Below are 20,113 nucleotides of genomic sequence, written 5' to 3'. Positions count from 1 at the left end.
CCAAATAAATACACAGAAATGTGAGCTGCAGACATGAAAAGACATTCTAAATTACATTAAAAAAAAATAACATTTGGCACATGCCTAATACAACTACAGTATAAAATGTAATTATATCACCAGGTATTTGTCTGACAATAGTTAGGGCCACAAACATTGCGTTTGTTTTACTGGGTCCATTGTCTCAAGCTCAAATGAACATGTGGCTGTTTTGGAAGATTTTATGTCTTATTTTAGGAAATGGCACCACTTAACCTCACACAGATAACCCGGGCTATTGTTGGTCTACAGCTAATTAACCTTTGAAATAAATTATCCTAATCTGTCCGAGCAAAAATGTTCCATTTTAAAGAGCATAATGCTTAGAGAGAGCTATTGATTATCGGAACCGAGGCCCAATATCATCCACATGATTTAGTTCAGATGGTCTTTTAAGGAGGATTTTTTTTTTTCCCCGTTGGGACTCAGTTTCACACACAAGACTGGGGCGAGTTTGATTGGTCACAGGGGTGTGATCAACTTCATAATATTAGTTCGGGTTATACCTTTATCCTAACATCAATATCGGCTCTTATATTTAGGCTACATTTCTGATTGGATGTCATTTGTCAGTCAGTAGGCTATCTGCTGTAAATCTATCTGTATTGGATAATTTCATTATTCAGCGGATGATGATTTTTCACAGACGCTTATAACAAATTCACCATCCAGATTTTTACCTCAACAAATAATGTTTTTCTAACTTATATAATTACGAAACCGCTCGTCCAGTCGTTCAACTCCAGCTTGTTACTGGTGTCTCTGTTTTAAATCACCTTATCAACTATCTTATGTTCCTGAAAAGATGTTGGAATGAATATGATGTATCTCCACTAAAGAGCTAGTCACTCCATGGATCAGTGCATAGATTCAAGGTAAAAAAAAATAAAAAAAAATAAAGGAGATTGTTCATAGGTGAAGAGGTCTAAAGAAACATAAAACAGCGGCGTGTTGCCTTTCACTTCAAGCACCGTTACTCCAGAGGAGGACATCAAGAGTTGCAGGATCTTTTCTCTCACCTACCAGATTACACATTTGTCGTGAAGTATCGAAAATGTTTTTATCTGACAAATCGCACACAGCTCAAATTCGACACTTGTTTTAGGACAAAACATTACTTTTTTTTTAGTAAAAGACATTTTCTATGATCTGATTTACACACGAGTTTACAATATCACGGACTCCGTGGACCACCTTAAAAACGTTTGTCCCGCCCTCGAAGCTTTCTCTGGCTGCTCCGATTGGATGAAACCTCGTGGATGGAAGTGGTTGCAGAAATGCAAAACTTGTTGCTGGCTCCTCTGGACGCGTTGATCTCACACAGCGCCAAGCGGTAGAGCGGAGTGTGAGTGTATCTGTGAATCGCTCCCAAGTGCACTCAGACCACACCAGACAAGACTCGGTAAACGGAGGGACGCACGACACCAACAACGAAACGCACCGAAAGGACTTAAGGCACGGCGCTTCACTACAAGGCGCATGACCGGCAGTGGGTGAAGGATGCTGTCAAGCCGCTCGGTAGTTGTGGAGTGCGGGTAATGCATGCCACGCTGCTCCGGGTTTAGATCGCATAAACAGACGCTCCGGTTCTCCGGTGCCTCGGCTGGAGAGCCGTGTTTGTGGACTTTCCATCACACTGGACTTCTGGCGTCATGCCTGCTCGGCCGTTTTCGAGATTTTGAAGGACATCGGTGGGCAGTATTTATTTAAACGAAGATTTTCCTCACTCAGCCGCAGAAGCAGTTTTAACGACACGGCTCCAATTGGACTTTTTTTTTTTTTTTTTTTTTTTTTTTTTTTTTAATTTATTTACAGCATGGGACCATATACTGAAAATCATTCTGGGACATTTGACATCGGGCTGGAATAATGAATTAGCTGAGAGAAACTTATTCCGTGTTTGATCGCTTTTCAAATCTTTTGCGCTCTCATTTCATTTTGTTAGCGAAATGTTTTGTGTCATGTTCGCTCCGAAGAAAAACTTTGGAATGTGATAGATCACTAGTGTAGCACGTTTAATAGCAGTGTTTGCTTAATCAAAGGGAGGAAATAAGTGGAGCGTTAATACGGGAACAGGCAGGCTCCACAGTTTACGCGTGTATTTGGACACAGTCTGTCCCCTCTCTCCTCTGCGTCCTTGGAGAAGTTGGAAAACAATTGTTATACAGCGATGAGGACTTATTTGGTGAGTTTTAACATTTAAAGTAGATAACGCAGATTAGTCAGTAGTGTGATACAAGCATTTGAATAGTTTTTTTGTGTATCTTTATTTTTTTTTCCCTTTTTGTTTTTGGGGACAGACGGAAAAATAGACAGTGTGCCGATGTCTGGCAAACTGGCCGTCATGTGGGATTGATTGCAGGGGAGTATGTTTGGGCTGGAGCAGTTTGGTTCTCAAATTAATAGCAGAAACCCTGGCCAGTCAGAAAGAAATATAAACCCACAGAGACTGAACATGGGCTCCCATTATAAAAGCCCGGGTTTTCATGCTGGAGGGCCGCCTGTAGCCGTGGAACCCGGCATGGGCCCTTTGAGCGAGCCGCAAATGCTCGGGCTCAATATGAACATGAACGGTGAACAGTACGGGGGCTTTCACCCGCGGGGACACTCAGACATGCATGCAGGCAGCGGACTTCAGCAGCCGCAGCAGCAACAACAAGGGCCGATGCATGGATTTTTTAACAACCAGCAACCTCATCAAGGACATCCTCACGGACATCAACCTCACCCCCACCAACATCACCCTCATTTCAGTGGGAATTTTGGAGGCCCAGAGCCAGGGTCATCATGCCTGCATGGTGGTAGGCTAATGGGCTACAACAACAATGGCATGGGACCACAGCAGGGCTTTGGAGAAGGATTTGATCCTCTTGCTGAGGGACAGGCAGGGGATGGTTTCCCCCAGCAGCAGCAGCAGCAGCAGCAACCGCAGCAGCAGCGGCCTGGTAACATGCCTGACTTTCAACATCACGGCCCTCCGAGTGGCAACCATGCCGTCCCTGCCCCCTGTTTACCTCTGGACCAGTCACCTAATAGAGCAGCATCCTTCCATGGTCTTCCCTCTTCCTCCTCCTCCTCCTCTGAGTCTCATGGTTTGGAGCCTCGACGGATGCCCAACCAGGGAGCTGTAGAAGGATTAGAGTATAACTTCCCAAGTGAGCCTCCATCTGGACATTTTGATGTACCTGTATTTTCCCCATCAGAATCAGAATCTCAGTTACCACATTTTGGGCCAGGAAGGCCAGTTCCCAGTGGGAATTTCCCAGGGAACCCTGGCATGCCACGAACGCCAGGCATGCAGGGCATCTCTAAGGGACACCAGCCGCCACCACAGCCCCAGCAGCCTCAGCATGGAGTGTTTTTTGAGCGTTTTGGAAATGGGCGGAAGGTGCCCGTTGGAATGGAGCCGGGGGTCAATGCAAGACATCCTCTCATGCCACAGCAACAACCGGCTGGCTTGATAGCTAGACAGAACTCATGCCCCCCTGGCCTCCCTCGACCCCCTCAGGCTGAGCCCGGCTCTACTAACCCTAACATTCTGGATGGAGGGGTCATGATGCCTGGCCAACACAACCAGTTTGAATATCCCATTCACAGACTGGAAAATAGGGGTCTGCACCCCTATGGTGACCCCATGTTTAATATGCAACAGCCAGCTCCTCCCCCTTCCCAACAGCCCCCAAATCAGAGGCTGCAACACTTTGACTCTCCTTACATGAACATGGCTAAAAGGCCTAGATTTGATTTTCATAATGCTCATGGCGGCGAAGGCTGGTGTGGCAGTATGGATAACCACCTCTCTCCCTCTGCCTACCCCGGCCTTCCTGGAGAGTTCACCCCACCTGTGAATGAAGGTTTCGCACCAGGTCCCCTGCAGCATCCGGGGCCTGAGCAGCAGTCTCTACAGCAACGGCAGAATGCAGCCATGATGATAAAACAGATGGCCTCGCGCAACCAGCAGCAAAGGATGAGGCAGCCGAGTCTGCAGCAGTTGGGTCACCAGGGCGATGTACCTCCTGGCCCGATGGCTCATGGAGGCCCAGTTGGAAGCATGCCTCAGCCCAACTTTGACAGGGAGAATGGTGGCAGAATGCCCAACATTGAAGGACAAAATCCTCATGTAACGCAGGAGAATTCCTGGTTTCAGGGGTCCCACCCACCAGGAGAGATGATGTCACGGCGCATGGGTGGAGCAGGTAATGAGTCAGGGCCCCATGACATGGGGCTGCAGCAGAATGGGGCTGGAATGATGTTTAGGCCTGGCATTGGCATGCAGGAGCCCATGAGAATACCAGGAGATGGACATGTGCAGACCCTTCATTCCCCGGGCATGCACTCACAGTTTAGTGGCAACATGGGCAACCTCTCACAAATGCAGTCTCCAGGAGCAGGAACAGGACATCCGAATGCACCAGCAGAGAGGCGGCCAGCTGACTTCCCTGCACCTCCAATGGGAGCACAGCCAACGTTTCCCTATGGGGGGGCTAACCGTCAGGGGCCAGCCCATGGTGCTCCCCAGGGAGTGAGCACCTCACCAGGGAGCTACCCTCCTCAGTCTGAGTTCCCCTCAGGCCAGCGGCCGTCTGTTAGTAAGCTTGGAGCTCTGTCCCTTGGGAACTTCAGCAAAACCAGCACGAAAGACAGTGTTTTCGGCCAGAGCTGCCTAGCGGCCCTTTCCACGGCCTGCCAGAACATGATCGCTAGCCTAGGGGCCCCCAATCTTAATGTAACATTCAACAAGAAGAACCAAAATGAGGGCAAACGAAAACTGAGTCAGACAGAGCAGGACATTAATAGCAGCACATCTAATGGGACTGGCAGTGCTGGTCCTGAATATTTTCAGAGCAGCACTTCCCAGAACAGCCAGATGCCTGGCACCGGGAATAGCAACTCTAAGCCTGCAAGTCAAAGCCAGACGGTGCAGGGGGAAGCCAGTGCCCTCTCCCCAAATTACAACATGGACGCTACCCCGTGCAGTGAGGGGAAGGCAACAACAGGGAATGGGAGAGGGAGAGGGAGGAGAAAAAGAGACAGTGGACATGTGAGCCCTGGAATTTTTTTTTCCTCTGACAATGGTAACCCTGTTGTAAGTCCAGGCCAGCAGACCCCCTCGGCTGGCGTTGGGGAGAGGGGTGGGGGCACGCCCCATGAGAAACACCTCCAATCACCCTCTTGGGGAAAAGGAGGCGACCTAATGTTGGGGGACCAGGCTGACCTTATGTCTTCTTTAGACAGTGGCATTCAAAGTGTTGCCAAGTCTGACAGTAGCTCACCAAGAGTGGACTTTCCTGACGATGTCAGCACCCACTATGGCAACGAGGATGAGGTGTCCTCCAGTTCAGACGCTGGAGGGGCCTCAGCCACCAAGCCTAATCGCAGTCCTATGATCACAGGCTCACCTAAAATGCAGAGGAGTGACCATGGGTTGATAAATGGACAAAAACCCCTCGGCATGGGCATTAACAATCATACTACCTCGACACCAGACAGCTATGGACTGAATGCTGGTGTGGGCACAGCGGCCAGCGGTGTAAGCCACCCAGGCACTCCTGGAGTGGAGCAGGTACGCACCCCATCCAGCACCTCTGGCCAGGAAGAAATCCATCCTCTGGAGATTCTGCAGGCCCAGATCCAGCTACAGCGGCAACAGTTCAGTATCTCTGAAGACCAGCCCCTGGCCATGAAGAATGGCAAAAAGAATGGCGACTGTCCCTCACAGAACGGAGACAATGAGCTGGCGAGCTGCAGCCCAGATGCTGGGAAGGGCTCAATGGGCACTATTGACCTTGACACCCTCATGGCAGAGCAGCATGCCACCTGGTACGTGCCCAGTGACAAGGCCATGATGGACGGGTCAGAGGATGACAAGGCCATGGGACCCTGGGAAAAAAATAAGAGCCAAAACAGTAAAGAAGGTAAATCAAACGGTTTCATTCCTCTGCTTATATTTTACTCAGTCTTTCTTCTTTTTTCTCACACAATGTTCACCCACTCTCTCACATGCAAGACAGACTACATTAACTGATACATTTTTCTCATAAAATTTGTATATTTTCATCCCTAAAATGTTTATTTTATCTGAACTGCAGTGTAAACTTACCTACATAATAGGTAAAATGCTCTGGTGACGCTGGTGATAGAGGATCTTTTGTATTGTGCCGGCAGAGAGAAGCCGTCTCTGTTTAACTGGGGTCTTTGAATTGTAGAGGTTTAGCTTATATGAAGATAATACATTTAATGGTAATGCCATTTAAGTTTTTACAATGGAAAAAAAAAAAAGATTTATGCAATATTTTTCTGCTTAAATTTGGTCCATATTAAAGAATGTAAAAACTAATAAAAATGAAAATGCCATTTAAATGAATAAAGTAAAGCTCTAGGACAGAGTATTTTAGTTTCTTCATTGTAAAGGCACTTCAAAAGAACAGCTCAAGAAAAGTAAACATTTCCTGTGGTTCTTTATCTCGGTTTTCAGGGTGAACAACTACATTGAGAAGATTAATAGCTTTCTGAGGATATGCGTTTGCACAGCGGGGTTTCCCTCGCCTTGTTACTTGTTTGTTTTTGTTATTACCATGGGATAATACAGAGCTGGTGAAAGTGGATTGATTTTAGATTGTCCAGACAGGATTTAAAAGAATACGTATCATGGTGAAATTACTGCCATTCAGTTTTAGTTTTTATTTCCTGTGAGAAATAACAAAATTTGAATTAAAAAAAAAAACGTACAATTTAATATTTTGTTTTATTAAATGTAGTTTGTTTATTGTTAAACATTTCGTTATTGTTTATTATTGTCACTTTTAAATGTTTTATTATTTTTATCTAACTCAATTAGAGTAAAATATTTTTGTAAATTAGTTTTAAATAAGTTATTTACAATTCAGGATGTCTCAAGAAAAGTGGAAAATCTTTTGACTTAATGGCAGAGAAGCAGTTTTTCAAAAAGGCAAGATATTATTGTATTCTGCGGAGATTGCTTTATAGCTACAATTTAGTTTTATTTTAATGCTGTTATAAAGCCCCTAAATAAACTGCAGATCATTTTGCCGTTTCGTTCAGCTGTGGGTGTGTTTCACTATTCTTATAAAAATAAAAATAATTATAATAACAATAATAATAACAACAATTGTATTTGTATGAATACGATTACTGCATCATTATTACACTGTTGTTTTATTTTTATTTTGTGAGCTTGTAATTACTTACTAATTGTAATGCAGTATAACTGCAGAATTTATTACATTGTACATATTGGAACATGTTTTTATTTTTTAATTTTTTTTATTTCTTGTGTGTGCCTTTTAATTTTCTTGTTGTTTTCTTTTTCATGTGTATTATTTACAAATCTTTTCAAACCAAAGCAGTTAACAGAGAAGGTTAAAATTGATTACATAAAAAAACTAAATCCAAAATAATTACCCAGTGTCAGGTTGATGCTACTGAAAGGCCTGTGGATCTTTAGATATCTAATAATATTTCTGTATATATTTGAGCATAGCGCCTAGCGCGTCAACAGCACCTCTTTGTTCTGATCAGTGTGGGTGCAGAGAGGGGCGGGGGCACGCATCGCGCGGACTCTGGAGTCCAGGCACATTGTTTATATGAGACTGAGCACAGGGTGTCAGTTTGTAACACTAATGCCATTACAAAGACAGATAACTGTAACTTAACATTTAGATGGTGGTATAGGCTATGTCACTGTTCACCCCAATTATAAATCGGGTCGAACAAAAACAAGCAGTGCACATAATTTAATCCAGAATGATCAAAAGTAGTACATTTCACCTCACCCAGTTTGATGTTTTCCTCATAATTAAAACAACTCTACTGTTGCCAGGAAGTGATAAACAACATCAATACTTTTGATAATGATTAATTCCATATTCTTTTGAGAAGGAAACCCACAACTGATGAGCAGTCAGCCTGACTCATCTTGTTGCATTCGCTGCTTTAATTTCTCTGAGGCTGATAGCACATTTAACATTATAAATCACAAACATCAGTAAATATTTACAGGCAGAATAGACTATTGCCCTCTCTCCTCTCCTCTCCTCTCCTCTCCTCTCCTCTCCTCTCCTCTCCTCTCCTCTCCTCTCCTCTCCTCTCCTCTCCTCTCCTCTCCTTCCCTCCCCTCCCCTCTTTCAGCCCTCCCTGCATGGACACGAGGCATGCAGCTCTGGAGCGATCGATAGCTAGTTAGCACAAATCACGGCTCCTGACAGTTTCTCATTTGAGTGCTTCAGACAGCAAAGATGAAAAAAGGGTGGAGGTGTATTTGGGAGGGGAGGGGGATTTTGAGATTGAATCTGATGCTTAGGCTACACAGAAGGGAGCAAAATAACATAATAATTTAAGATAAGTCATAGCCCACAGTGTAGTTCCATAAGAGTCAACATCCCAGAGGCTTTTCACACTGCAAAAAATATCCACCTCGCTCAGTCTAGTTTTAAGTCCTCACTCTTGTAGACAAAAATGTGCCACCGGCAAGATAATGCAAGTGACACTAATATCAAATAAAGCAGGGCAATTATTTAGTCCATTATCCTCAATGAAATATAACTTCATCAAAAAAAGATGATCATTTTAATTGGGAAAAAAAATAATTCATGTATTTTTGGTGACAGAGGAAAGGAGTCTTTTCTCACTTATAATAAGTTGAAATAACATTTTAATCATCAGCACAAGGTTCAGATATTTTTTGGAGTGGAAACCTTCTGAACGATGGCTCGTAATAATTGTATTTTCTAAAGTGGTGGATGTGTTATATATATTCTTTCTTGTAGCTGAAGAGTTTTCTACCGGTCCACTTTCAAAAATGTGTTTTGTCATCACCATTAAATTTCCATGTAGAGTATATGCCTTATTTTGCTTCGGGAGTGTTGTTGAATTATGCATAGAATATTTTATTTCTATCAGGTTAATAAGTTCAATATGATAAACAGTAGCTAAATACATACATTTACACAGAAGTACTTAGATTTAATAACTAATTGAAAATGAAAATGCAGTTAAAAATGCATTTAAATATAAATAATTATAAGTGTTTTCTCATCTTCAGTTTTAGACATATCATTTTCACATAAATATAGTTTTCAGTTGCCTAAATAGGAGATCATCTGTTTCTGGACACAGTTTCGGTTTTGTCCTGAGACCTACATGCGTTGTTGTTTTTCAGTTAAGTGTATTTTTTAAATTTTATTTTGCAAAGGAATTTAACTGGAGAAATTATAGCAGGTGATTTATGTTGTTGTGTGTTCTTCGGTGATGCAGAGGAGTTTGCTTCAGATGACAGTGAGAGTGAAAGAGCTGGGGTTCACGGGTCAGTTTGGTACCTATAAGGTGAATGTTTCCATTGCTCAGTGCAGTTTCACTAAAATACTGAGTGTAGTTGTGAAACTTCAGATAATTTTGTTGCCAGGTGTGTTTGTCTTTGTGCTATGTTCAAGAGAGACAACAAGGAACACATGCCTTGCTATGATTCGTCGGTGCAGATATTCAATATTAATGTTTGTCTAACTCTCTGAATGTTTGAATGTGTAGACAACGAGTGGTGACGTCTGTTCACCCAGCTCGCCCTCTCTGCGGTCCTTCTGCGCCTGTTTAAAGTGATACGTGTGGCAGTAACATCCCCTTTAGACCCCATATTTGGCCCTCTTTCTCTGTGACATTGTGTTGCTAAAATTTTTCACTAAGGCTCAGCTCAGTAAAACCAGTTGCTTTAAACTGACGTCCTGCAGAGTATGCTCTGCTAAATGGCATCTTATGCTCGCGTAGAGGCAACAACTAAAGGTGCACATGAACAACTTTCCTTTTTGAAGTGTCAGTTACTATTATTTCTCCTTTTTTATAAAAACATTTTTTACGCACTTCCTCTTCCCTTCTCTTCTGTATATCTTAGCCAGAAGCTGACCGTTCATTTGGAAACTCATGCATAGTCTTGATAACAGGCAAGCAGCAGGCGTAGGAAGTGATTCAGTTATTTTTATTTTTTACTTTTCATTGTTTTTACCACATGCCCTTATGTGACTTTTTTTTTTTTTTTTTAACAGCAGTTAGAGCACTTCACAGCTGACCTTGTGGAATAGTTTCACTCTTCGCACTCTGTAATCAGTCCTTAAACAGCTCTAATAATGATCAAATCCCTGTCACTCTGGCTTTGACAGGTTTGAAAAGAAGGAACTTGCATCTTATCACACCGACTAGAAAGCACTTAAAGCACAGAAAGAGCCGTATTGATATTCCACCATGGAGAACAATCCTGTGAGACTACCAGGCTTTGACATTTCAGTGCGACAACAACCCCACAAATCACACCAGTAATTTCTGTTTCCTTTTTCTAAAAAAGAAGAAAGTGATTGGCACGTGCTTGAATGTGGAAAAAAACAGCTTGGGGCAGTCTGTGTTCTTTACCTGTCATTACAAGGTGTTTCATATTGACTTTTTCAACAACACACATCCACCAAGCCTCTCGCTCTCTCCTGTACCGCATTAATTATAATCATTATGATAATCATAGCAATTAGCATTTGCAATATTGTTTTCCAAAAGTTATAATTTATCCTCCAGCAACTAATATAAGTTAAATTGGTTATTGACAGGTTCATCAGAGCTGTAAAGAACAGTTAGTTTGTGAGTTCAGCAACGCAAATACATGTTATAGAAACTCTTCTCCTCCGAAACAAAATTGTCTTTGGTATGAACAAAGAAAATAGCATAATATGAAATATAGGTATGAATATATCATATTTTCCACTACATCTCTGTGTGTGTGTGTGTGTGTGTGTGTGTGTGTGTGTGTGTGTGTGTGTGTGTGTGTGTGTGTGCGCGCGCGCTGGTATGAACTTTAATGTGACAAAGGGCATGCTTGTAAGCTTTGCAACTTGATAGTATGGATTTGTCAGCTGTAGACATAAAGTTTGATTTATTTAGACTTGGTGTCAGGCTCACGGCTTCAGCCCACGATCTCAGGTGTCTCGCTTGGTGGAACATGCACACTTAATTCTAATGTGTTGAAAATATTTAAGAGTATTTACTCGGCTTGTAAATAGTGCAGGACTGAAAAACCTGCATTTAAAGTGTCTTAAATTTAAGACGGTGTAGGTGCGTGCGTGTGGATTCATGTTTGTTTATGTGTGTGCGTGCATGCATGTGTTCCATGTTCCTGTTTTTTTTTGCAAGACATTGAGCACTAGTGACAGTCAAAGGAAGCCTATTAAAGAAGCGTGCTGGTGACTGATGAAGAGAGGAAAAAGATGAACAAAGGTGTCAAGATTTTCAACTCATCAAAATAGAGGCTCATCCGGTGTTTTGTTTTCCCCAGGGAAGGGTGTTCGAATAAAATGAAACTTGTCTCAGCATGTGGTAAATATTCTCCGTGGATGCAGCGCGGCAATGGAAAGCTGAATTTATCTGGGAGATGCACAGAGTAAGGAGTTCCAAACCTTTGATTGCGGATGTATGTGGCCCTCTCCAGATTTCCACCGTCTTGTTCAACAACTGCCACAGTGGTCTGAAAAGGAGAAAAAAAAAGTGCATTAGTTTGATTAAAAAAAACAACTAAAAAAACCCCCCTAAAAAACCCCAAAAAACTCCTGAAAGGTGTCCCAGATTCATATGTTACTTGTGATAAAGGTACAGCTCTTAAAAGGTGTGTTTCTGTGTGTGTGTGTGTGTGTGTGTGTGTGTGTGTGTGTGTGTGTGTGTGTGTGTGTGTGCGTGCGCGTGTGCTTTCAGGTTTTCAGAGGCGTAGATGTTGTCACGCTGCCAGCAGCGGTTATGTTATTTGCCATACAGGTAGTCGTCAGACACCTTTTAATTTGTGTTGAGGAATTCACAAATGAGTTATGACATTGGAGCTGTTTCTCCTGGGAGACAGAAGTAGAGACTGATGGAGTGCAAGAGAAAGTAAGAGAGATAGAGAGAAGTTGTTTTTACAGAGAACATCTGTAGTTTCGCTCATGAGGCGAGTGACTGGGTAATAGCTACCATTTGCATTTATGGAACAGAAAATATTTCAATTCTAAATATTTTTTCCATCAATTTCATGCTGCACGACTATTGTTCACTCTTGTCTGTGTGTAGGAGTTTTAAGAACAAATTTAGCTCTATAGCTTCATAAATATGCCCCCCTTAATAATGTAACTAGTTAACACCTAACAGAAAAGAACAAACAATAATAATTTAAAATGTATTGTATTTAATTACATAGATTAATTTAGCATAATTTATAGTTTTAATGCAAAATAAATATCTCCGTCATGCAGGTCCTCCTAATCTAAAAAAAAAATGACCACTGTTTTCACGTGTAGTAGACTTTTTGCAAAGGTGGAAACACAGAAAACAAAGTGCGCAGGACTGTGCTGAAACAAAATAGAGACAGCAAAGTAGATCAATATGTCACTGACTTGGATGACATTCTGGACAGGTTCTGGACATGGTTGTGAGTTATGAAGGAGGCACTAAATCATTTCCTATGTTCTGATTTGTGTCTGGTTTCCTAAGCACTTCTTGTGGCCAGAGGGGGTGTGTGTGTGTGGGAGGGGCAGGGGGGGAGTGTGTGTGTGTGTGGGGGGGGGGGGTTATGAGTTGCAGGGGATGGGAATGGGTGTGTTGCTGGAGAGAAGGTAACAAATGCTGGGGGCAGTGCCTGCCTGGGCAAGTTTTTCTTTTTTTCTTTATGTTGCAGGGCAGAGAACAGAGAGGAAATTCTAACCAAAATAACCCCTGTGCCCTTGCCTGAGAAATGTGCCCCCCGCTCACTCCAGATATCCTCCCCGCTCTGAGGGAAAGGTCACACCACGGCAGTCGGGTGGAGTTGAAAGGGGTTTTTCAGGGAGCCTCATATGCCCCTCACCCACCCTGGGGCATGGATACCTGGGACAATAGCTTATTTATCCCTTTTGTACTTTATTAAAACTTTTCTGAACATACCTGTAGTTGGAAAATATAATCTGAGTTTGTGGCTGTTTTAGTTACCTTGGATTATTTTTGGCTCTGACCTGCATGTCCTGTCATTTCTGAGATTGGAGAGACAATATCAGGAGGACATCAGAGTGTTATATTTCAACCAGTCAGAAACATTTTTTTTTCGTCATGTCTCACTACTGGTTAAAATCAGACCTTCTCTCGTCGCTCTTTTAGTTATTTTTTTAAATCACTTTTTCTCTGAGGATTGTGACGGGTATTTTGTGCTGACAAAGACAAGAGTCCTCACGTAAGACCAGGATGGTAGTTGTTATGCTAGAGGAATCTGACCTGATGTCACACACTGTCATCGGAGCAGAGGCCTTTGGGTGTTTTTGTCAGTGAGCAGAGCATTCTGATTGGTCTGGTTTGTATTCAGAGAGGACGGGGTCACGGCCTCGGGAGCATGAGGTTAAAGGTGAAGTGTCGTCATGGAAGTATAGCGCTTGGGATAGAAAGGGCACAGGCCCGCCGCATGGGATACTGGGGCCTCAAAAATCAGTGTGATGGAGGAACTTGCACCAAAAAGGAGCTTTGTAGATTTCTCTGACACACACTTTATTTTCTTCTATTTTCTATTTATTTTATACAAAGTCACAATATCTGTGTCAGCATCAAAGGTTACTATCACAAATTTTGAATTGTGCAGTTGATTTTAAATTAATTTCAATTTAAATTGCACTGTGTAACACTTAATATTAAATTGGTAGAAGATACAGTCTCTAAGCAGCCGTTGTTTACCTTCCTGTGTTGCTTCGGGTGTGTTGAGTATGTGTGGTATGACATGTAAACTCGTGTCAGGCCGTCAGCTCCCAGACACATTGGTGTCATCCAGACAACCAGAGCTGTGCGCTGTGCTCCCTGCCTTCATTGCATTCGAGCTCTACTCATCTCTGTAAATCGTTTCTGGCTGTGTTTGTGAGACGGCTCCGCAGCCCTGCTGCTGTGCGTGTGTGTGTGTGTGTGTGTGTGTTAGCGTCATCACCAAGCACTAAATAAAAACATATCACATTTGGGATGAGAGATATGGTGATATAAGTGCATCACATTAAATTCAGTATTTACTTAACACATTACGTTGGTAATCTTTTGTGGCTGTAATGTGGTTAAGGATTTCTAGGTGTGTTTGTGGCTCAGCGCAGCTGCTCATGCTCTTACTGTTCCCGTTTTATTAGGTATTTTTCCTCTTGCTTGTTGAAGCTAAGCACTTGTTACCTTCAGATGAATAGGCTATTATTGAGATATTACCGAGGATATGAATTCTGTATTAGTCAATGAACAAGCATAACAAGATAGATCTTAATGGAAAAAAAAAAAAAAAAAAGATTTTCCTGCTTGTAAAATGTCATGGTGATTTGGGATTTAGACTTGTGTGATTTAAAATTTCACACTGCCGTTTCCACCTTTGAACGAATCCACCGGCATGGATAATGCTTACAATTTAAGTGTAGTGTCTCGATTTTTCCATAAAAATCACACTCCTTGAATCCCCCTGGCTACCTTATAATACTGAGTGATATTTTAATCTTGTGGCGGTCAAGTGTTAGGCTCATTGTACAAGTGGTGGATTTTGCAATTGCTGTTAATTGAAAAAAGTGTATTGTAACAAATGTCAATCAACCCATCCAGAGACTGAAGGTCTTTAACTTGATGATATATATTCTTTAGACAGCATTTCTTATATTTATAGATGTGTAAAAACAAAGCCTGTTTATACCTGCACATGAATCCTGGAATTATACAGGCGATACATTTGAGTGTTTATGTGCAAGAAAAGAACATTTGTGATATTTGAGCTTTGTGTATTTTTTGTTAGTGTATTTTCCAGCCTTGTCTTTGCAGTGAAGCTGAGTAATGTGTCTAGCTGAGATTGTGTGTGTGTGTGTGTGTGTGTGTGTGTGTGTGTGTGTGTGTGTGTGTGTGTGTGTGTGTGTCTGCATGTGCGTCCATATGTATGCAGGCGTGTGTGTTCATGTGGAGCAGCAGCTGAGGGCTGGTGTGAGTATGGCAGCAGCAGCAGCAGTGGTTGGCGTGTTGTGTGTTTTTGGCTGTGTTGTCAGTTTGCTGTGTGTCAGCAGTGAGCCAGGGGAACGCTTGGCTGCCTATTCAGGCCGGTGCGGACCCTGCTGTGCCCAGCTAGCATGAGCTGCTGGCGGGTGCTGGAGGGCACAGCGCTAGGAAGAGGGAGTGTGAGTGGGTAGGTGGGAGAGGGGGTGATACTGGCAGGGGGTGGGGATCAGCCATGCTGAGGTGTATGACTGGACCCTCTGGCAAATGTGAGATCTTGTCACAGCCACCACCAACACTGCTCTAAATCCTCATTTCTCCCTTAACCCCCCCGCACCCTCAGCCCCCACTTACACCATGTCCCCAGTCCTTGGGAGGGAGATGGAGACGGAGAGAGAAATTTACAGAGACTGGCAGTCAGAGAGGCAGATGAAACATAGAACAACGGGAGACTGAGCTGCCTGACCTTTCACCAAATCCCCCCACTTTTCCATTCCAGTGGTCGCACCCCAGACAGGCTGGGGGGCAGGCCTGCCTCAGTGCCTGCGTGTCTGCCTGCCCGCTTCTTCGGTTGCCCTAACTGCTTGGTCTTGCCTAGCATGGGTTGGCCTTCTCTTGATAAAACTGTATCACTGCTGCTTCAAGTTTTGTGAAAGCAGACAGGAAGGGAGATGAAAACAATAAGCAAAATGAAATAAAAAAAAAAAGGGTTTAAGTAGCAGAGAAGGATGACCTAAAAGCAGGTAGTAGGGTTGTGTTTGATGTGGATGTTGGTGCCGTACTTCTCTCTCTCTGGTGAGCAGCACCCTGACTGGAGTGTTGTGATCTGCAGCCTCTGTGCCCAGACTGTCGTCTATCACAGCCTCTCCCGCCTCTGACACATGTAACTCAGCTTGTCAGAGCTGTTTTCCACCTGTCTCCACACTCAGACACCAAGTTGTCCCTGCACCTCAAAGCTCTGTGTCTTCGTGCAGCACACTGATCTGTTTCAACCATGCACATGGAGCAAGGCAGTGGTATGTTTTGTGTGGTGAGGAGATGGGAGATTAATCGGGCCGATTTAAGCGAAGGATCTCTAGCATCTTCACACACATTTTCTCTGTGCTCTGGGCTTGCTTGGAGGCAAAACCCAAAGCATAGGATGCCACACTGGTGTCAGAACACATTGCCCTACCACTACCTCTTTCCTTTCCTAGTTGCTATGTCTCAACCATTTTACATTTTGTGATTTTTTTTTTTTCTTTAAAACTTTTTCCTAATTCCTGCGTTCTTTTGCGTCTATATGCCGGTGACAGATAAGTGGGAGGAAGTGTGATGTTGCACTTTTTCGTTACACGGCACAAAGTGATTTTTCTCCATATGTGAAGCATGCATCTCAGGCGTTGACATTAACTCTGTCTGCTTTTTTTTTTTATATAACGTATAATCAACCTGCGTATGGATTTTCAACCGGCTTGGTGCAACCATTTAATTTGAGGCTTCACACCTTGGTGACATAGGGTCAATACTGTGGCATGGTCACTATACCAGTAAATTGGGTCAAGCAGGGTTAAAGGACAGTTTCTCTGTGGCCTTTCACCCACTGACCGGCGATCACGCAGAAGTGTTCTACATTTGCACACCTTGCCGGGACTAAATGTGTGTGTGTGTGTGTGTGTGTGTGTGTGTGTGTGTGTGTGTGTGTGTGTGTGTGTGTGTCTGTTTTCCAAGTGTTTATATCAGGCATGAGGAGGTGGAGTGTGAGGAGAGGAAGCTATCCTTACAGCCTCCTATTCGGGTCTTATTGATGGGGGGGTGGAATGGTGTTGAATTAATTTCACAGTGCAGCTTTAGAGTGGGATGTGAAAATGACACTGGTTTAATTAAAAGTGTGTATTTTAAATGCTTCATCTGTATCAGAGTTTGCCAATTTCTTGAAGTTTTTTTTTTTTTCATTTTAGTACAGTCTTAATTAACCTTTTCCTCTCTGTGCTTGTCTGCAGAATCAGAACTCTCCCAGAGTAAGGCTGGAGCCGGGGCCCCAGGGGGCGGAGGCGGAGGAGGAGGAGGAGGAGGAGGAGGAGGAGTGGGAGGAGGAGGAGGAGGAGGAGGAGGGGGAGGAGTAGGAGGGGGAGGAGGAGGAGTAGGAGGAGGAGGAGTAGGAGTAGGAGGAGGAGGAGGAGGAGCAGGAGGAGGAGGAGGAGGAGGAGTAGGAGGAGGAGGAGGAGGAGGAGGAGGAGGGAGCAGCGGAGGGAACCACCTGCAGTGCCTGTCCGTCCACTGCACAGACGAGCTGGGGGACAGTAAGGGCCGAGGGGGGCCCGTGTCATCTTGGCGCTCTCTCCACTCTGATATCTCAAACCGATTTGGGACGTTTGTGGCGGCACTGACTTGAGCAAAAAGCCGGCCCAGCAGGAGGAAGGAAAGAAGATCAGAAAATAAGAAGGAAAGCTTCAGAGACAAATAATGATGATGAGGACGGTGATGATGAGAATTTGTTGACGAGACAACTGTGTGCGGCTCTTGCCTGTTCAGGGAGAGAAAGACATTTACACTCATAAATGCAAACATAAACACAGTTACACTCGCACACTCACACACACATGCAAATACAATGGTTTTTTTCCTGATACGTGCAGTCACACTTAAGAACACTCTCACACACTGCTGGACAATACAGCACGGGCTCTACTCAACAATGCCCACATCTGGAAAACCTCAAATCAATATTTTTTTTTTTTTTATTTCTTTGTTGAAGAAAAATTAAGAAATGTTAAAGGAGGAGAACACAAAACCAGAAGAAGCAGAAGAAGAGATATGAGTTGTCATTGGCTTTGATTGTATACCAGTGTTTAGTCTTGTGATGCGACCATGATCTCATGACTTTTACTTACTGTTGCTTATCGCAGCCTTCCTGCTCTCACCTCAGCTAAGGTTACACTTCTAACGTGTACATTATTGTTCCAATGAAGAAGGAGAACTTCATCATTTGTGGCCCAAATTTTGCCCCCCTAAATTCAGTCTTCTAATATACAAAGAATTAAGGATTTCTACCCTATAAATAAATAAGGCCTACTGGTTCATAAGTAGCCTGAACAATGAGAAGCAGAACTAGAGGAAGATAGGAAGAGGAGTGATTATGCATGAATGTAACTCAGCAATTTTCTTGCGAACACAACTTTTTTTCCTCTTTGTCAAAGCAAATTTGAACCTTTATCATTTGCTGCTCTTTATCATCAACATTTGTTGTAGTTCTGTATTATTTGTATTGCTGAGAATATCTTTCCCTCATTCTCTTCTCTTCTCTTCTCTTCTCTTCTCTTCTCTTCTCTTCTCTTCTCTTCTCTTCTCTTCTCTGCTCTGCTCTGCTCTGCTCTGCTCTGCTCTCAATCTTATCAGCTCAACCACTTGTATACAATTCAGCCAATGGAAACTAAAAAAGTGGAGGTCAAGGGATTGTTTAATAAGGGAATTAAGAAAAAAAGATTATTGGTATTGCACATGTATAATAAGAGAAACTTTGCTGTGTGTTAGGCAATCTTGTAATCTTTAAATAAAGCTTCAGTTGAATTTGAATTTCTGAAACAATAGATGGAGGACTGTGACGGCAATTTACAAACTGATTTTTCTTTTTTTTGTTTTCTTTTTTTAATAATATGTAAAGTGCAGTCGTCTGTTTTCCTGCATATTGTATATATCTGTATATGTTTTATTGAGTAACTAAATAACAATAAATATGACGTTAAAGGTGGCATTTGTGTTTCTTTTGTTAATTTTGTTCTTTAGGGCTCTCTAAAAATATTACATAGTAAGTATTAAATACATTAGTTTGGTTTTCTACCACATTGATTGTCTTTTCAAGGAATATTCCGTTCTGTAGAATATTGTGTGTGTACCCTGAGAATCATCGGTGTCTACAGTATATTCCAAGTGACAGATATGACAGGAAAATTGTGGACTGATGCACAATACCTGACAAGCATGCAGGAATCTACGTCATATTAAAGCCCCAAGCAGTAACATCAGAAATACTGGAAAAATGTGGCTTCCTGGTAGATTTGGAAGCCACGACATGTAATTCCATGTACACCTGCGCACAATCTGTCACATTTTATCCTCTCATATTTCCAGACATCATCACTCCAATCCTTGTGTTTAATTAACCTGCATTGACCAAAAAAAAAATAAAAAAAAATTGATCTAATCATTCGACCATTTACAAAACAAAAATGCAAATTATTATCTGTCTTGCAAACATTTTGCAAAGTTTTCTTTTTTCTTTTTTTAGGACTGCTCTTTTTTCCCTGTTTTCCTCATCATCTTTGTTGTTTCTGGCAAACCAACACCATCTTAATATTTCCACCTCCTCCTGGAGCCTCAAAACACACACACACACACACACACACACACACACACACACACACACACACACACACACACACACCTCCCCTTTTCCCACTCCCCAGACCCTCTTTGGCTCACCTGCTCTTTATTGGCCATCTGCATGGATGCTTAATGCTAATCAATAACTCCCCTGTGTGCCAGCTCTGAGGTGGAGACGTCAATGCTACCTAACAGGGCTAGTGATCAACCTGCATCACCGCTGTCTCGGATACACACGTACAAACTGCAGCTCCCTGCAGGACTCCGTCTGTGTTATTCAGGTGTGTTTGTGCTCGCTGCTGTACTTGGCGCCTGCTGTGTAGGATTGCACAGCCTGTTGTGAATGTGATGCACAGAGGGCTGCAGCGTGAGCAAACAGCAGAGACTGGTTATGTGAGAGACTGTCATGTCACTTGGGGGCGCCTGTTTAGGGAGGGAGAAAGTGGAAGACGGCTGGGGAATGAACGCTGATTACGCTGCTCACTGAAACTGAAGCTGGAAATTCTCTGTTAGTTTTAGTCACTGAATGAGTAAAATCTTGTGTGAATACTCGAGGCGTTTTTATGATTTTGTGTGCACACATTTAAGCACTAAATCTCTGCAAACATGCATTTGGTAACATTTGAACTGTCAATTTTCTATTGTTCTCGGAACATGTACAAAAGGAGAACAGGTTCACAGTCATCGATGACACTGGTACGACTAGTCTGTCGCTGTAGCGCCAACACGACTGAGTCGC

The 20,113-nt window shown here is 43.0% G+C and overlaps 1 protein-coding gene across 1 annotated transcript; it reads left to right on the top strand.

Moving 5' to 3' along the window:
* The first annotated feature begins 1,353 nt into the window (after positions 1-1,353).
* mn1b (meningioma 1b) lies at positions 1,354-18,742 on the top strand. The gene is made up of 3 exons (XM_069178201.1): positions 1,354-5,954; positions 16,995-17,039; positions 17,214-18,742. Exons 1-3 carry the CDS (start codon positions 2,408-2,410, stop codon positions 17,384-17,386), a joined length of 3,765 nt encoding a protein of 1,254 aa, XP_069034302.1. The 5' UTR covers positions 1,354-2,407; the 3' UTR covers positions 17,387-18,742.
* Positions 18,743-20,113: the final 1,371 nt, after the last annotated feature.

This window comes from Embiotoca jacksoni, unplaced genomic scaffold (assembly GCF_022577435.1).
Source record: "Embiotoca jacksoni isolate LCO1_2020_lvr unplaced genomic scaffold, fEmbJac1.0.p SCAF_8, whole genome shotgun sequence".
NCBI lineage: Eukaryota > Metazoa > Chordata > Actinopteri > Embiotocidae > Embiotoca > Embiotoca jacksoni.
The sequence above is the reverse complement of the archived record's forward strand: the minus strand, read 5'-3'. Positions and strand labels throughout refer to the sequence as shown.